At 52.9% G+C, this 17,136-nt stretch overlaps 1 protein-coding gene across 19 annotated transcripts in view; it reads left to right on the top strand.

Moving 5' to 3' along the window:
* Positions 1-17,136, top strand: part of LOC102574276 (protocadherin gamma-A4) — a 389,584-nt gene that overhangs the window by 326,711 nt on the left and 45,737 nt on the right. Inside the window, exons 1-2 of one of the 19 annotated variants that reach the window (XM_059733359.1) lie at positions 4,921-7,688; positions 7,839-10,098. The exons of 12 other annotated variants lie outside the window; for them this stretch is intronic. In XM_059733359.1, coding sequence (XP_059589342.1) covers positions 7,651-7,688; positions 7,839-10,098 — 2,298 coding nt within the window. In that variant the 5' untranslated portion in view covers positions 4,921-7,650. Of the gene's footprint in view, positions 1-4,920; positions 7,689-7,838; positions 10,099-10,965; positions 10,990-11,054; positions 11,312-14,052; positions 16,724-17,136 lie in introns of those variants that run through there. 6 more of the 19 variants (XM_059733362.1, XM_059733364.1, XM_059733363.1 and 3 more) reach the window with 6 other exon arrangements.

The following is a 17,136-nucleotide window of genomic DNA, read 5'->3' as shown; positions in this document are numbered from 1 at the left end:
TGCTCAACGTGCAGACACGAGGGGATGGTAGCAAATATGCAGAACTGGTGCTGGAGAAGGAGTTAGACAGGGAGGAGCAAAAGGAACTGCAGCTAATCCTTACAGCCCTGGATGGGGGCAGCCCGCCCAGATCCTCCAGTGTGAACATACAGATTGATGTCCTGGACGCCAATGATAACGCTCCGGTCTTTAACCAGTCCACCTACAAAGCGAGTGTAAGGGAAAACACCCCCAGGGACACTCTGGTTGTCCAAACTAACGCTTATGACTTGGATGAGGGGCCCAATGGAGACATCGTTTTCTCTTTCAGTAGTCACACGCCTGCCAAGGTGCGAGAACTCTTTGCGCTGGACTCTGCTACTGGAGAAGTGAGAGTCAAAGGGCAGCTGGATTACGAGGAAGTGAAATTCTATGAGATTTACATACAAGCTAAAGATAAGGGTCCTTATCCGGAAGTAGCTCATTGCAAACTGGTGGTGGAAATCATTGATGTAAATGACAATGCTCCGCAGATTCAAGTGACCTCAGTGTACAGCCCTGTGCCCGAAGACGCAGTTCCCGGGACAGTGATAGCCTTGTTGAGCGTAACTGACCTGGACTCTGGAGACAACGGGCTGGTAAACTGCTTCCTCTCCCATGGAGTCGCCTTCACACTCAGTTCCTCCCTAAAAAATTACTATACGTTGAAAACCAAAGCAGCCTTGGACCGGGAGCAAGAGTCTGAGTATAACATCACCGTTATAGCCAAAGACTCGGGCTCGCCCTCCCTGTCTGCGGAGAAACAGATATTGGTGGAAGTATCAGATCTCAACGACAACGCGCCCAGCTCTTCCCAACTCTCGTACGACGTTTATGTGGCAGAAAACAACTCCCCTGGTGTTCCAGTATTTAACGTCAGTGCCTCAGACCCGGACCTACACCAGAACTCGCGTCTCTCCTACTCTATCCTGGAAAACGGCCCCTCGAGCCACTCCCTGGGCAGGTATTTTTCTATTAATCGAGAGAATGGCACCATCTACCTCCTTGTTTCCCTGGACCACGAGGACCAGCCTGAGTTCAGAATGACGGTGCATGTCCAAGATGGAGGCATCCCGGCCCTTGCCACCAACCTCACAATCCAAGTGTTCGTCACAGACCAGAACGACAACGCGCCCACGGTCCTGTACCCGCGTCCAAACGGCGGGCCTTCCAACCCGGAGATGATCTCGCCAGCCGTCAGCGCCGGTCACATGATCACCAAGGTCATAGCCTGGGATGCGGATGCGGGATACAATGCTTGGCTGTCTTACATCCTCCTTTCGGCCACGGACGCCAGCCTCTTCTCGGTGGAGCTGCGCAGCGGGGAGATCCGCACGGCCCGCCAGCCGCGGGAGGACGACGCTCCCATGCAAACCTTGGTCGTCTTAGTAAAAGACAACGGGGAGCCCGCACTGTCTTCCAGCGTGACCGTCACCGTGACTGTGGTGGAAAGGGCAAAGGAGGCCCTGCCGGACGCCACCAAACTGGCCACAGCGCGTGACAAAACGAACCATTTGACTTTCTATCTAACCCTGGCTGTGATCTTGGTCTCCGTGACCTTCTTTGTCACCGTGATAGCAGCGGGCATCTATAAGTTTTACAAATGGAGGCAATCCAGAGACATTTGCAGCAGCTCCAGGAGCTCTCTGTACAGAACGCCGGGGCCTTTCAACCATGTCGATGCTGTCCGGAGCGGGTTCACGCCCCCGAGTTTCTACCAGCAGATGTATCTCACCACGAACTCCCACCACAGCGACTTTCTGGGGAAAAGGCCTTTGGCCTCCAGCCCCCTTGGGAGCTGCCAGAACACACTGAACAGCTGCGAGCCGGGACTGTACCACCAGGTATTAGGCGCACAGGGCAGGCTTTCTGCACCCTGCCAGGTAACGTAGCCTTCTTACACTACTTGTTAACATGTTGGCAGTTCTCGGACAGAGGTGATCACAGATCAAGGCACTGACTCTGGCCGCATACAACTGTACCGCAGCTTTCTGTTCGACTGGGATTTACTAGTCTATTACTGAACAAGAGAAATATTGAATGACCCTAACCTTCCATGCCCACAGTTGTCAGGCGTGAGTTTGATAGGCTTTGACGGTTTGTCTAGTGCCAGCCGGAAATAGATTTCCAGGGTTTACTTGCTCTACAACTATTGCTTTGCTAATGAGGTCGGGGGATCCCTCTCACTAATACATTACTCGTATTGAATAGCTGCAGAATTAGTGCAAATGTCCTCTAGTTCAGGACACGCTGAGACTGCAGCACTGCAAACCGGATAGTAAGAATGTATTTATTCGAATTAGCGCACGGGTAAAATTGGGAAGGATCCTTGGTTGGTCAACTGGGTGTGCATTGGGTATGAACGTTAACTTGAGACCTACTGTAATCTCTTCTCAGATAATCTATCTTCAACTGTTTTTAAGTTTTCTGTATAATGAAAGCGTGAAGGGAAAGGTTTATTTTGGAGCTTTAAGCTTTCGAAAGGAAATCAACTAATTCGTGTTAGCGTTAGCGATTTTCCCCAGCCTCTGTCCACATACCCAGGACTCTCGCTATGCTTGGGGGTGCGTGGAGGTGAAAATCCAGACTTTACAGTTCTGGAATTAGAATAGGTGGACTGCGTGAACTGAGATGACTCAGAGGAGAAACAGTTTGTTTTTCTGGTGCAAAGTAATATCTCGTGGGGGACGGTGTAGATTTGTATCTTCCTTTCTTCTGAATTAATTATAGCTAAAATCTAGGCTGAATTAGAATACGATAATTTTGCATGTGGTTTCACATGGGGGAAAAACTGGATCTTAAAATAAGTAGGGATTCCTTTCTGACGACCTTGCTAGATGTGTAAATTATGTATGTAGTAAGTGTTCTTAATATCTTTCCTATTATATTTGTTATCAAGTAATTGATAGAGAATGGGACTAGGCTACATTATTTGACTTTGATGGTCATCACTAGATACACCGAATGAGTTGGGTTGTAGTTGTGCTTACTTTGGTTCGAGTGGGACCTAGGGATGTAAACTCTGTGGGTTTTTTTTTCCTTTGGTTTCACTTGATTTCTTTATATTTGAAATAGCATTGAATTTTCACCTGGAAAATATTATTTGTCAAGAATGAATGTTGTAGGATATTTGCCTAGTTTTTACCAATTGATTTTCTGCAATTAGACTTGCGTAAGAGCTTCCAGGTAAATTCATCTGGCTGATCTGAGTTAGAAAACATGCCTCTCTGCCAGGGCTGAAGCCTGTGGTTTCTTAGTCTGGAGTGGTATGTGGTTTGTGAGGAATATACAGAATTGTCTACACGCTACTAAAAAGTCACGTGAGTGTTGAAAGTGATAGAGAAAGAAATTCAGCATTCTGTAGACGTGCAGGAGTAACACGCATGGGAAAGCAGTGACAAATTAATCTTATGGGTTTAATATTTCCTCTGCTTTGCTCATTGGCTGAGTCCCCCTGGCGCTGTCTGCCAATGAGGTGCTGAAATCAGAGTGAATGGAGCCTGCAAGCCGGGAAAATACAGTATAATCCTGGGAAGGCTGGCGAAGCACTGGCAGAAAACGAGAGCAGGAGAAAAGCCTGTCTTCGGCTGCAGCCGGTTTGATTGTCACGGCATCATTATTAAGATTCAGCACCCTCGACCCGGAAAGGTCTTGCCTGTTTCAGGCAACGGTGGGAATTAAGCTGCATCACTAGGAGCAGGTAGCTTCTTTTTTTCTCTTGCCATTTGACGTCATTTCGGGATAGATCCGTTGCTGTGTCCAGAAGAATTCAGAGAATATGCCAAAGTTCAGGTATTGGATATCAGTTCCTTGCCGGTTCGGAAGCTGCAGGTCACAGGTGTGGCTAACCAGCAGCATTCCCGAGTAGATCTGGTTTCTACTTCTAAATGATCAGATACATGGGAGGCGCCTTGTGGCATGTACGATATAACTAGAATTTGTGACTGAAGGTCCCAAGACGAAACACCAAGCGATGGAGATCACAGGCGTTAGTGATAATCCTTCCTGATACCTGAAAAGAGAGATGCTTTTGGAAAACTGGGAGTCGATGTCCTCAGAACAATGGATCCGCTGGAGAAGGCGCAGGATCCTAACATGGGGGGTCCCGCGCCTTCTCCATCAGGAGATTGCTATGGGGTGTAAAGTGATCGCCAGCAATCACTGTGGTCTGGAAGTGAGGAACCGCGGTGATGGGCGTCTCATTCAGGACCTTGTGCTAGGAAAAGCTTTGGACAGAGAGAAACAGGCAGAATATCTGCGGGGTTCTGCCAGTCCAGAGCTACCAGATGTTAAAGATAATTCCCCTGTCCTTGATTAGCCTGTGGTGCCATCTTGTCTGTCAAAGCGTTCGCTCGCCGTCACTTTGGGGGTGACGTAAGTGGCATCATGTAGTCGCTCCGTAATTGCAGCACGCTGTTCGCGACGGGCCCAGAAGCAGGGGATGGCAAGCGAGTGTTTCACCGCTAGCGAGGGGCTGCAAGGGCGCTGCAGCGTCAAAGCAGGCGCCTGGATGGGAATGACGACGCCCTGGAAGTGACTCAAGCCCAGGTGGTGGGGCCATCTCTGAGGCTGCGCTGTGCAGCGCCGGGGGAGAAAGGAGCGTGGGGAAAAGAGACTGCAGCGCCCTCTGGTCCTGCCGCCCCTCCAGGGCGAAACCCGCCTTCCGCTTCCAGGTCTCAGTGCTCGCTGCAGTCGCACTCGGGCAGTGGCCGTCTCTGCGTCCCACGGCCAAGCCTCGCCGCTCTCCGATCTCAGACTCATCGCACTGAGCCTTTCCGACGTGAACTGCACCCTCCCACCGCCAGCCCCGAAGCTTCCTACGGGGCTGCTGTGCAAAGGAAGCCCCCGGGCCCTGGCATTGCACCTCACGGCGCGCTCAAGCTCTGGAGGCTGCCGAGCTGCCTCCCCTTGGCAGGCTTCAGGCGGAGCCGGAGCCGTTTGACAGATCAGGTGCTGCTGTGACGGCGGGAGCACAGCGGGAAGGGCAAGGAGGGGTCCTGGTCCGGGACGCATCCACACTCGGAAAAGTAGCGCGTCGCTCTCATGTCTTCCTCCCCCGGGTGCGGGCACACAGCATCGGTCCTGCTACTCTGGCCTTTGTCCGGAACCTGGCTTGGCTCTTGTCGCTGCTGAAGTGGCCTCTCGACAGCTGCAGCTTCTTCCCGGCTGCCCGCAGGGAGCTCAGAGCTATGGCTGCGAGCGGCGCCTTGGCTGTGGAGGAGCGCAGTGACGTCCTGCTGCTGCCCGCGGAGCTGCCGCCGGGCCCTGCCGTCGACAAGGGTCTCTAGAAAGGGTGTCGGGAAAGGCTCCCGCGTTTTCCATCCGCGCCGCGCGCGTGGAGATTGCCGAGTCTGTGACTCCAGGGGCGTCTGGAGGGAGCGGAGTAGTTGCACACTGGGTCCCACTCCCTCGGCTCTCCCGGCTGAACCTGCCCGGATTCTTCACCTTGATGTGAGGAATCCCCGAGGTGGAGGGAAAGCCTCCATCTGGTGCTGGGAAAGGCTCTGGGCAAGGATTCGCAGGCTCTACACCGCCTGCTAATCACAGCCCTGGTCAGCGGGTTTCCTGCTAAATCGGGTGCTGGTCTCAGCTGTTTTCAACTAGTTCCGTACTAAACTGGAAAATGCTCCAGAGGCGTCAGTCGGAATAACACAGAGTACGAGGGACCAGATAAGGAGAAAATGGGGAGATCGACTCTCTTTCAGTATCTCAGTAATCGGAAAGCCCGCAAGTTGATCATTGTCCATAAAAAGACTGGAGAGCTACGAATCCTAGGAAATGGGGGCTCTGAAGAGGGCTCAGTTCACAAAATCTGAGTGAAGACGTTACCATGAGCCTACGGTTAGGAGGTGGGACTTTGGGCGGGGGAGAGCGGAGCATCTGAGGACAGGATTGAGATCACAGCTACAGTACCAGGATCACGGGCCCTTTCCAGCTGGAGCGGGTGGCGAACCTGTTCAGTCTCTGCCAGCACGAGAGAGATCAGAGCCACCCGAGCCCTCCTGGGACAGAACTGTCCCGTACCAGAGATAGCCCTCGTGGTCAGGGACAGTGAGGAGCCACCCATGTTTACCAGGACGCCTGTGAGAATGAATATGAAGGAGGACCCACCCCAGACTTGAAGCACTTTTCCCAGTTGCTGATGTGCCCCATTGCTACTCTGACAGTGGTCTCGGGCCTCTTCGCTGTTCTTGTCATATATTTCTGGCCTTGAGTGCCATAGAAACACAGCCGCTCCGACACACCTTGCACTACTTCTCTGGGAAGGAAAAAGCTCCGTAGAAAGGTGAGGCATTTTGGAGATCTTCAGATGAATGTCAGACTGGATCAGAAGCTGAGGTTCTCGGTTGCCTTTGCGGGAGATCCTTTTCTCTTTATCCTCGTCAAAGGCCCTTTAGACTCATTCAGAGAAAAGCAACTGCTCGGTTAGTTCACAGGACACCAGGAACACGGACACTCTCCTGCATGTCAATCATCTCGGAATCTGCAAATAGGCTGTGATTTAGCACATTCTTATGACGCTGTCAATTTGTTGACAGATTACTTATTTTTTTGGTGACTCGTGTTTTGAGAACATCGTTTACCCTTTAGTTCCGAGTGAGGGGTTGGCTTTAACATCGAAGTCCTTGGTGAAGAAGGCAGAATATAAAATAGCGTTAACAATTGCACTGTTGTCTGCCTGCAGCAGTCCTGAAAAGGTTACAGTCAAGTTGTAGGTTTCTGAAAATCACACTTGTTCCGTAAAACTACAGCGAAATCCTCACAGACAGTGCTGCTAAAATGATAATTTCTCTCTTTTTGAGTACTGGATTATTCCTGTGACTCTGAGACACCGTGACTTACTGTTTCCTGATTCTTGCGTTGCGGGGTGGTAGTTACTGGGTGTTTAGCAAGTAAGACCTTTTATCTGGTTATATCTACGGCTCAAAAATTATATTGAGGGCATTCTGCCAACTGAGTGAAAATGTGCTGTGGAGTCTTCATCTGGCCATCAAGCTATACTAAGTCCTTTTTCACGGAGCATAAAAAGCCACTCATCACAGAGACCATAGCTCTGCATGCATCACAGCCGGGGATTTGTTCTGTGTTCGGAGGAGATGGATGATAGCTGAAGTCACCATTGTGGTTGTTTAAGAGAAACTGTGAGGATGTTTGTACCTTGTGTGCTTCCCAGACATGCTGTTTCCTTGAGAACCAGAATGTGAGCATCTAAACTTAGCTGCCAACGCGAATGACTAAAAGCTTGTGAAACGTAATTCTGTGGGAGTTGGTCCTGCTGACGCAGACTAGAAGCGCTAGTTTATGTACCTTTAAAAGGTTTAGGAGGGGTTGTCATTGGCCGACAGCGGATGGAGCTGTTATCCAATTAGCTGCTGATCTAAGATGCGGGGATCTGCTCTTCCTAGTTCTACTCCCCTCCTCCAGCGCCATGGCTGAGATTCAGCTCTCCTCCCCCATCCCACCCCCTCTACTCTGACTAACAATCGCTGCTGCAGCCAAGCAAATCTGAGAGCTGTTGTAATAGCTGTGGAGAGGAAAACCGAGGGATTTTAGCCGCTGATATCCAGACCCCGGCTCGTCTTTTGAGCCGAGACCGGACAAAGACTCCTCCTAAGAGAGGAGAACTCAGAAATGGAGCCCCGAAGGCCCCGGCAACCCCCTTGGAAATGGCAAGTACTGGGTTTGTTTTCGCTGTGCGTCTGGGGCTGGGTCTCTGGGCAGATTCGCTATTCAGTGGTGGAGGAATCGGAGCTGGGGACAGTGGTGGGGAATGTGGCTCAAGACCTGGGCTTAAAAGTGGCGGATCTTTCCGGTCGCAGGCTGCGCCTGGGGTCCGAGGAGAGCAGACGGTACTTTGTCGTGAGCCTGGCCAGCGGCAATTTGCTGGTGAACGAGCAGATAGATCGAGAAAGCCTGTGTGGAGCCAGTGTGAGCTGCGTGCTGCCGGTGCAGGTCGTTATAGAAACCCCCCTGGAGCTCTTCCGCCTGGAGGTCGAGATTCTGGACTTGAATGACAATTCTCCCAGGTTTCCCACCACCCATCGCACTGTGAGGATAGCGGAATCCTCCACCTTGGCTGCGCGCTTTCCTCTGGACAATGCCCAGGACCCAGACGTGGGGACTAACACTGTCAGTTCCTACCATCTCAGTCCCAACCCGCACTTCTCTCTGACCGTAAAGAACCTGAAAGATGGCAAACTTTTCCCAGAGCTGGTGCTGGAGCGTGCTCTGGACCGGGAAGAGCAATCTGAACACCAGCTGGTCCTGACCGCCTTTGATGGAGGAAACCCTGCCCGGTCGGGAACCGCACAGATAACCGTGGTTGTTTTGGATGCCAATGACAATGCCCCACTGTTCGATCACCCCGTGTACAAGGTCAGCCTTCTGGAAAATACCCCGGTGGAGACTCTGCTCATTAAACTCAACGCTACTGACCCAGACGAGGGCCCCAATGGAGAAATACAGTACTCTTTTGGAGTTCACACGTCTGACTCAATCCGGAAGTTGTTCGCCTTAGATCTCCACACCGGGGAGATCACTGTTCAGGGAGCTCTGGATTTCGAAGAAACGGGTTTCTATGAAATCCACATAAAAGCCAAAGACAAGGGAGTGCCGGAAATGGAAGGCCACTGCGTCGTTCAGGTGGAAGTGGAAGACGCCAACGATAACTCCCCAGAGGTCCTGATGACCTCCCTGGTGAATCCAGTGCCTGAAAACACTCCGTTGGAAACCGTGGTGGGGCTCTTGAATGTGCAAGACCGTGACTCTGGGGTCAACGGGGAGGTGAGCCTAGAAATCCCACCAAGTCTGCCATTCAGAATCAAATCCTTCGACAACCACTATTCCCTGATCACCCGCGAGAGCCTGGACAGAGAAAAGATTGCCCAGTACACGATCGAGCTGACCGCCAGGGACGCGGGGTCCCCGGCTCTAACCACGAAGATCACTATACTGCTGAACATCTCCGACGTCAATGACAACTCCCCCAGCTTCTCCCAGCCCTTCTACAACTCCTTCCTGCAGGAGAACAACCCCCCGGGCTCCTTGCTCTGCACTGTGTCCGCTGCTGACCCAGACGAAGGAGACAATTCCCGCCTCACTTACTCTATAGTTGAAAGCGAAATCCAGGAAGCTCCTGCCTCGTCTTTTGTCCATATTAACCCGGACGACGGAAATATTTATGCCCAGCGCACTTTTGATTTTGAGCAGTTTCGTGTCTTGCAGATTCCCGTGGCTGTGCAGGACTCTGGGTCTCCACCTCTCAGTTCCAATACTACCGTCTACATTTTTATTCTGGATCAGAACGACAACTCCCCCGCCATTCTGTACCCGGCGATTGGCGGAGGGGTTGCAGAGCCCCAAAGGGTCCCCCAGTCTGCACCAGCGGGGTACCTAGTCACCAAAGTCACAGCAGTAGACGCAGATTCTGGCCATAACGCCTGGCTCTCATATTCGCTGCTGCAGCAGTCTACAGATCCCACCTTGTTCCGGGTTTCTCCTTACACGGGAGAAATCCGGACTACCCGCGGGTTCCAAGACTTAGACCGCGCTGAGCAGAAAATCCTCGTGCTAGTCAAGGACAACGGGGACCCTGCTTTGTCCAGCACGGTCACCATCCTGGTTTCCTTGGAAGAAAAAATATCTGAGGAAAGCTTCAAAGCTCGCGATTTCCTTCCAGATCCCAAAGCTAAACCTGACCTGACCCTCTATCTGATTATCGCGCTAGTGGCTATTAGCATGGTCTCTCTGGTTACTTTCATCATACTGTCTGCAAAATGCCTTAGGAAAAAAGATAGAGAGTCCCCCTGCTGCGGCCTGAGCGAGTCGCCCTCCAGGGATTTTTTCAAACACTCCAGCCCAAAGCTTCAGTTGAACTCGGATGGCACGTTAAAGTACATGGAGGTGACCCTCAGGCCCTCAGACACTCAGAGCCAGTGCTATCGGACCTGCTTTTCTCCGGGGTCAGACAGGAGTGATTTCACGTTTCTGAGACCTTTGAGCTGTCCCCCCGCCAGCACCCTTCCGATGGAAACTGATGCTTTCCTACCTGGTAAAAATACACTGAACGAACCCGGCCAGGTGAGAGTGCTTTTGCCTTTCATTCCCCACAAGTGGCCCTGTGTCTCAAAACGTACTTTGAGCGTGAGCGAGGATAGAGCAGCGTAGTGTCTGGGTACAAACCACAAAAATGTGTCAGCATCATGAGTACGCTCGACCACCAACGGGTTCTTTGGGTTGTTGGGCATGTGTGAAATAACGCTAGAAATGTTACTTGTAAATTAGATCCTTCAGACACACTCTAACCTAACGGGCTGCTAATTAGTGTGTGAATCAGAAAGTTCTTTCATTCTGTGTGTTCTCATTTGATTGTCCTTTAAGCAATGAAAACCTTATAACATGATTATGAATTCCTGGAGTGTGAAAACAAGTACTTAAATCATATTAATCTAGGAGATCCGATGGGGGAAGGAAGGGGAAGGAGAGAGGAATAGGCATTAGTCTTTATTTTCATTTAACTAACTTTCAACTCTAAACGACAGTGGCTGCAGGTTTCTGCTCCTAATTTAAAGCGTTTTGATTTATTCAAAAGATCATCCAGTGGTTTTTAGAGAAAACGCTTTTCTGTTGAAAAATCATCAGTCCAGCTAACAGTTCTGCAGGCGCCGTGGCTGACACATACGCTGCGATCACGGCGAGTTAGCTTTGCTTTCTATTGTCTGTTTGTTGCCTGGTGTCTCTAGGTTAAAAATTGCAGGTTGCAAGGGCCTTCTCTGCACTGTGTCAACTTCCCTACATGGATTGGTGCTCGCGTTGCTGTACTGGGAAGGTGCCTGCTGATTGGACGAACGGAAAGACACTCTTGGCCAATGAACAGGAGGCTAATATTGGAGATCGGAACTCACCCCTCCCCTTTCCACCGGAGCCGAACAAGAATCTGTCAATTTGAGCCCAAAACAATGAATGGGAGAGGTAAACAGTGACCACAGACCCCCCATCCCCCACCCCCGTTTGCGTTACAGAACCACAGATCAGCTTCCAGGAGTTTAAGCAGACAGGCTTTCTTTGCAGTGCATCGCATCCCTCTGTGGATTTTAGCGAGATGCGAAGATCAGGAAAGTCTGCCTGGTTTCTGGGATTCCCGCGTTTCTTCCCTTTCTGTTTGTTTTTGCAGAGTGCTTCCGCGCAGATCCGTTACTCTATCCCGGAGGAACTGACGCGGGGTGCTTTTGTGGGAAACATTGCTAAGGATCTAGGGACTGACGTGGCAAAATTGGCGGCTGCCAATCTCCAGGTACTTTCTGATTCTGATTCTCAGTATTTCTCTGTCAATGTGAACACAGGGGTTATAGTGGTCAACGACAGAATAGACCGAGAACATCTCTGTGGGCAGAACTACCGGTGCTCTCTGCACCTGAAACTCGCAATTGAAAACCCGGTGGAGTTGTATCGCATTGAGGTGGAAATCTTGGATATCAATGATAACCCTCCGGCGTTCCCGAGTAGCGAGGTCGCGTTACAGATCTACGAGTTGGTGTCTCTGGGTGCCCGCTTCCCGATCCAGCCGGCGCAGGACCCGGACGTGGGCTCCAACGCTTTGCAGACCTACCACCTCAGCGCCAACGAGAACTTCAGCCTCAACGTGAAGGCGCGCACAGACGGAGGCAAATTCCCGGAGCTGGTGCTGGAAAAGGCCCTGGACCGGGAGCACAGGGCCGTCCACTACTTGGTTCTGACAGCTGAGGACGGCGGCTCTCCACCCAGGTCCAGCAAAGCGCGAATTGCTATCCAGGTCTTAGATGCCAACGATAACCACCCGGTCTTCGACAGGCCCTCGTACCGCGTCCGCCTCGTGGAAAACGCGCCCCTGGGAACCCTCGTGGCCAGGCTGAACGCCACGGACGTGGACGAAGGGCCTAACGGAGCCGTGCGCTACTCGCTGAGCAGCCACAACTCCGAAGCCTTGCGCGAGATATTCGCAATAGAGGACCAAACGGGAGAAATCCGCGTCCGAGGGAAGGTCGATTTCGAAGTGGCGGCTTTGTACGAGATTGAAGTGGAGGCCAGAGACATGGGCTCCCCTCCCATGGAGCAGCACTGCAGTGTGGTGGTGGAGGTCACGGATGTGAACGACAATGCCCCCGAGGTAGCTGTCACCTCCTTCTCTAGCTCCCTGAGCGAGGATGCCCCTCCTGGCACCGTAGTTGCCGTGCTACATGTCAGGGACAGAGACTCAGGGGAGCACGGGAGGGTCCAGTGCCAGGTGCCCAGCGACCTCCCCTTCCTGCTGCGGAAAGACTTTGAGCACCAGTACTCGCTGCTCACCAGTGCCCCACTGGACCGCGAGACCATCCCCCAATACAACGTCACCATCTCCGCCGCTGACTTGGGGGATCCCCCTCTCTCCCGACACATCGTTCTCGCCGTTGCCCTTTCAGATGTCAATGACAACCCACCGCGGTTCGGGAGAGCTTCCTACGAGGTCATGGTGGCGGAGAACAACCCGGCTGGGCGAGTGCTGCTCACTGTGTCTGCAGTGGATCTCGACCTGGACCAAAACTCGCGGCTTTCCTACTCCATTGTGAGCGGCCCAGGCACAGGCCCTGCTGCCGACCCTTCCCGGTACGTCGCCATACATCCAAGCAATGGGCAAATTTCCTCCCTGCTTTCTTTCGATTATGAGCAAACCCCCTATTTCCAGGTCCAGGTGGAAGTCTCAGACGGCGGCTCCCCACCTCTCAGGAACAGAACCGTCGTGCACGTCTTTGTCACGGACCAAAACGACAATGCACCCGGCGTGCGGTTTCCTCCGGCTGGGAGGGACGCGACAGTTCAGCTCAAGATCCCTCGTTCTGTTCCCCCTGGGGCCTTAATAACCAAGATCGGAGCGGTGGACTTGGACTCCGGACTGAACGCCTGGCTCTCCTACCACTTAGAGCAGGCTACGGATGCCGGTCTCTTCAGCGTGGCCCTGCGCTCTGGAGAGATCAGGACGGCCAGAGCCCTGGAGGAGCAGGACGCAGAAGCGCAGGAGCTCCTCGTGGTGATTAAGGACGCGGGAGAGCCGCCCATGTCCACCGCTGTCACTGTGCTGGTGCTGCTGGAGGAGGGTGTTCCGGAAGCCTTCCGGGGACTAAGGGCTCACACGGTAGAAAGCGAGAACATCCCCGGCATAACTCTGTACTTGATCGCTTCCTTAGCAATCGTCTCGGCGATCTCCTTGGCTGGCTTGGTGGGTCTGGGTGCCCGATGCCTCAGGCGTGAGACCCACGCGGAGTCCTCCGGCCTCGGGTGCTGTGCCCAGGAGGACACACTCGGTCCTCCCCCGAACCACTTGTTAGGACACTTGCAGTACCAGCCCGGCGCAGCGGACACCATGATCGGTGTCCAAGTGACCCCCACGGCTCCCCCCGCCCGGGGATACAGATCCTGCTTTTCCCCAGTCTCGGACATCAGCGAGTTCATGTTCATGAAACCCTCGGGAAACAGCTGGGGCAGCAACGCACCTGATCCCTGCTACTCTAGTGAGGTGAGCATCAAGTATTGACCCTGCGGCTCCGGCGCCCCCAAGCTGACCCAGCCTGGTCAGAGACCCCGACCCGTGAGCCGCAGCCTGCCAGTTCACGCCTAGGTCCTAAAGGCAGGAGACTCAAGTAGTCTGAGGGTTTGAAGGCGCTCGCGGGATACCGCTCGGTGCAGGCAGCCTGTCTCCTGCCCGGCCGGGGGAGGGGAGCGAGCGCTCTGCCCTGCCTGCTCCCCCGACCTGCCCTTGCAGGTCATGTCAAGCCCCAGGGCTCGTCGGCAGCTCTGCCTGCTCAGTGCTCAGCACCTGCAATTTCGGATTTGTTGGCGGGCGGGAGCTGACAGTCCACGCGGGGCTCCGGGTTTCGATTTGTCAGTGACTCCCGGACGTCTTCCCTGCGGGTGTGGAAGCGACGGGCCTGGGGCAAGGGGAGCAGGCTGGGCGGCGGGGGGGTAGGGAGGGGGTTTGGGGAAGGGGCGACGCTGCTGGGAGGCGCGATGTGTCGCTTGTCAGTCTCCAGTGCTTGCCGACTTTGCGCCGCTGTTTGCCAATGAGCTGCTGAACTGTGCCTTTGTGATCGGCTCCCCACCCCCAGCTCCAGCTCCAGCTGCCTTCCTGCAGCCGCGTCGCCCTTTCGGGTCACCCGGGAGCAGCTGAGAACGGGGCTCCGGGGATCTCGGAACCGGCGGCGCAGCGGTCGGTCCGGAGCCGGGGGCAGGCGGCGCCGCCGGACTGCAGCGCTCACACGCCCGCCAGACGCGGCTCGGCATGCACTGGGGACGGAGTTTGCAATGGCAGCTCCTGCTTCTCGGCGCGTTCTTCTCCCTGCCGGATCCGGCTCCTGCACAGACTCGATACTCCGTGCCCGAGGACCGCGAGCCGGGCTCTTTTGTGGGGGACTTAGCGAAGGAGCTGGGGGTGGACGTGCGGAGCCTGGCCGCCCGCAATCTACGCCTGGTCAGCGAAGGCGGGCGCGAGTATTTCCAGGTGAACCTGGCCAGCGGAGTCTTACTTGTGAATGAGAAACTAGACCGGGAGGCGCTGTGCGGGCTGAGCGCCACGTGCTCCCTGCACCTCCAGCTGGTGCTGGAGAACCCCCTGCAGCTGCACCGCGTGGAGGTGGACATCCTGGATGTCAACGACAACGCCCCCAAGTTCCCGAAGCAGGAAGTCTCCTTGGAGATCAGCGAAGTCGCCAGTCCTGGGACTCGGCTGCCCCTCGAGGTAGCAGAAGACCCGGATATGGGCTCCAACTCCATCTCCACCTACCAACTCAGCCCCAGTGATTACTTTGCCCTGAGCATAAGCGTGAGAGGGGATGGTGTTAAAATGCCTGAGATAGTACTTGAGAGATCCCTGGATAGAGAGAAGGTGGCTGCCCATCATTTGACCCTCACTGCTCTGGATGGTGGGAATCCAGTTAGATCAGGCACTGCCCAGATCACGATTCATATCCTGGATGCCAATGACCACTCTCCTGTGTGTGAACCTCCCATTTCCACCATTTATCTGGAAGAAAATCTGCCAGTGGGCACCTTGGTTACAAAGGTGAATGTCACAGATTTGGATGAAGGCCCCAATGGGGAGGTTGAATATTCTTTCAAAGCCAGCAATAACGCTCCAGATAAGTTTCCCAGGCAATTTAGCTTAGACCCTCTCACAGGGGAGATCAGAACCAAAGCCCTTTTGGATTTCGAGGAATCCAGTGCTTATGAGATCACAGTTCGGGCCAGAGATAAGGGTTCCCCAGCAATGGAGGGTCATTGCAACTTGAGAGTGGAGCTGGTTGATGTCAATGACAACAGCCCAGAGATTGTGCTCACCTCCGTGTCCAGCCCAGTACAAGAAAATGCACCCCTGGGCACTGTGATTGCACTCATTGCTGCCAAGGACAGTGACTCCGGGGAAAATGGACAAGTCCATCTGCACATAACTAAAGACCTTCCATTTAAGTTGGTGACTTCCTTCAAAGGGCATTATTCTGTGGTTACTGATGGGCCTTTGGACCGGGAAAAAGCTGCTGGCTACAACATCACAGTGAGAGCCACAGACTCTGGGTCCCCTCAGCACTCCACACAGAAAACCATCTTCCTTCAGATTGCTGATGTGAATGACAATGCACCACGGTTTTCCAGCCCTTCCTATACAGCTCATGTGCAGGAAAACACACTTCCTGGGACATCCATCTTTTCTGTATCAGCCTCTGACCCTGATGTAGGTGGCAGCTCCAAGCTGTCATACTCCATTGTGGATCATGGAGGCCAGGATTTACCTTTATCAACCTTTTTTCACATCAACCAGGAAAATGGCACCATCTATACTTTGCAAGCTTTAGACTATGAACAGGAGAAAGTGTTCCAGGTGCCTGTGGAGGTGAAGGATGCTGGGTCCCCACCTCTGAGCAGCACGGCCATAGTCCACCTGTTTGTTTTGGATCAGAATGACAATGCTCCCACCATTATCTATCCCTCAGTTCCGGAGGGTTCTGCCTTCCAGCAGGCTGTCCCTGCCTCTGCAGAACCTGGCTACCTGGTAACCAAAATTGTGGCTGTTGATGCTGACAGTGGTCACAATGCCTGGCTGTCTTACTTGCTTCAAGAGAGCAGTGAGCCATGTCCTTTCAGTGTAGAGCAGTACTCAGGGGAGATACGAGTAACTCAGACCCTCAGAGAATTGAGCCTGTCCCACAGGCTGGTGGTCCTGGTGCAAGATAATGGGACTCCCTCTCTGTCAGCTTCAGTTACTCTCCTCATCCCCTTGGAAGAGAACAGCCTGCAAGACTTTGCCAAGTCCATGGAACTTCCTAAATCACAATCCAGAGCTTCCAGTTTAACCCTCTATCTCATAATTTCTTTGGTGGCCATCTCTCTGGTAGTATGTGCGATGCTAGCCATTTTGGGTGCTAAGTGTCTCAAAGCTAGCCCTGGAGCTGTGGGCTGGCCTAACATATTCTGTTGCAGGAGGACTGGACATGAGCCCACCACATATTTCCGTGGACAGCTGAAACCAGGCCTTGGAGGAACTGGCCTCGTTTCCCAGGCACAATGCTACAAATCTTGTCTGTCTCCAATGTCTGATCAAGGTGACTTCCTCTTCATAAAACCTTTCAGCCATTCTTCTACTGGAGAGAGCATGGCTGCCTTTGAGCAGGTGGGCAGCACCTTAGCCAGTCCTTGTGATGGGGTAAGATTAATTTGTGCCTTGTTGTACTGTCTGTTAGTGCAGCTATCCATAAATACTCACGTTAACACACTATTCTCTTCCAGTCCTTTAAATACACTTAGCAGCCTCCTGGAGAACAGCTACTGCCATCACCCATCTAGCAAGAAGCAGGGGAGGTGAAGGTGTAAATAGCATCTACCACTAGAATGAAAGCTCCTACATTAGCAGTAGCTGGTTTGGGGACTTGGGTTGATTTTTTTTCAATGACATTTAAAGCCATTTTTGTGTGTTGTTGTTTTTAGATTAATACGTTGCCTTATTAATTGTATGTGAAAGATTTTCATGTTTAACTTTTGCCACTTTATGGACCATAAGAAGCTATACTTGGAACACAGTGGTTTATGAAACAAGCTTCTTCGTTTCAATATTTTACA

Source organism: Alligator mississippiensis, chromosome 9 (assembly GCF_030867095.1).
Source record: "Alligator mississippiensis isolate rAllMis1 chromosome 9, rAllMis1, whole genome shotgun sequence".
NCBI classification, from domain to species: Eukaryota; Metazoa; Chordata; order Crocodylia; family Alligatoridae; genus Alligator; species Alligator mississippiensis.
This window is presented reverse-complemented; position numbering and strand designations above follow the sequence as displayed.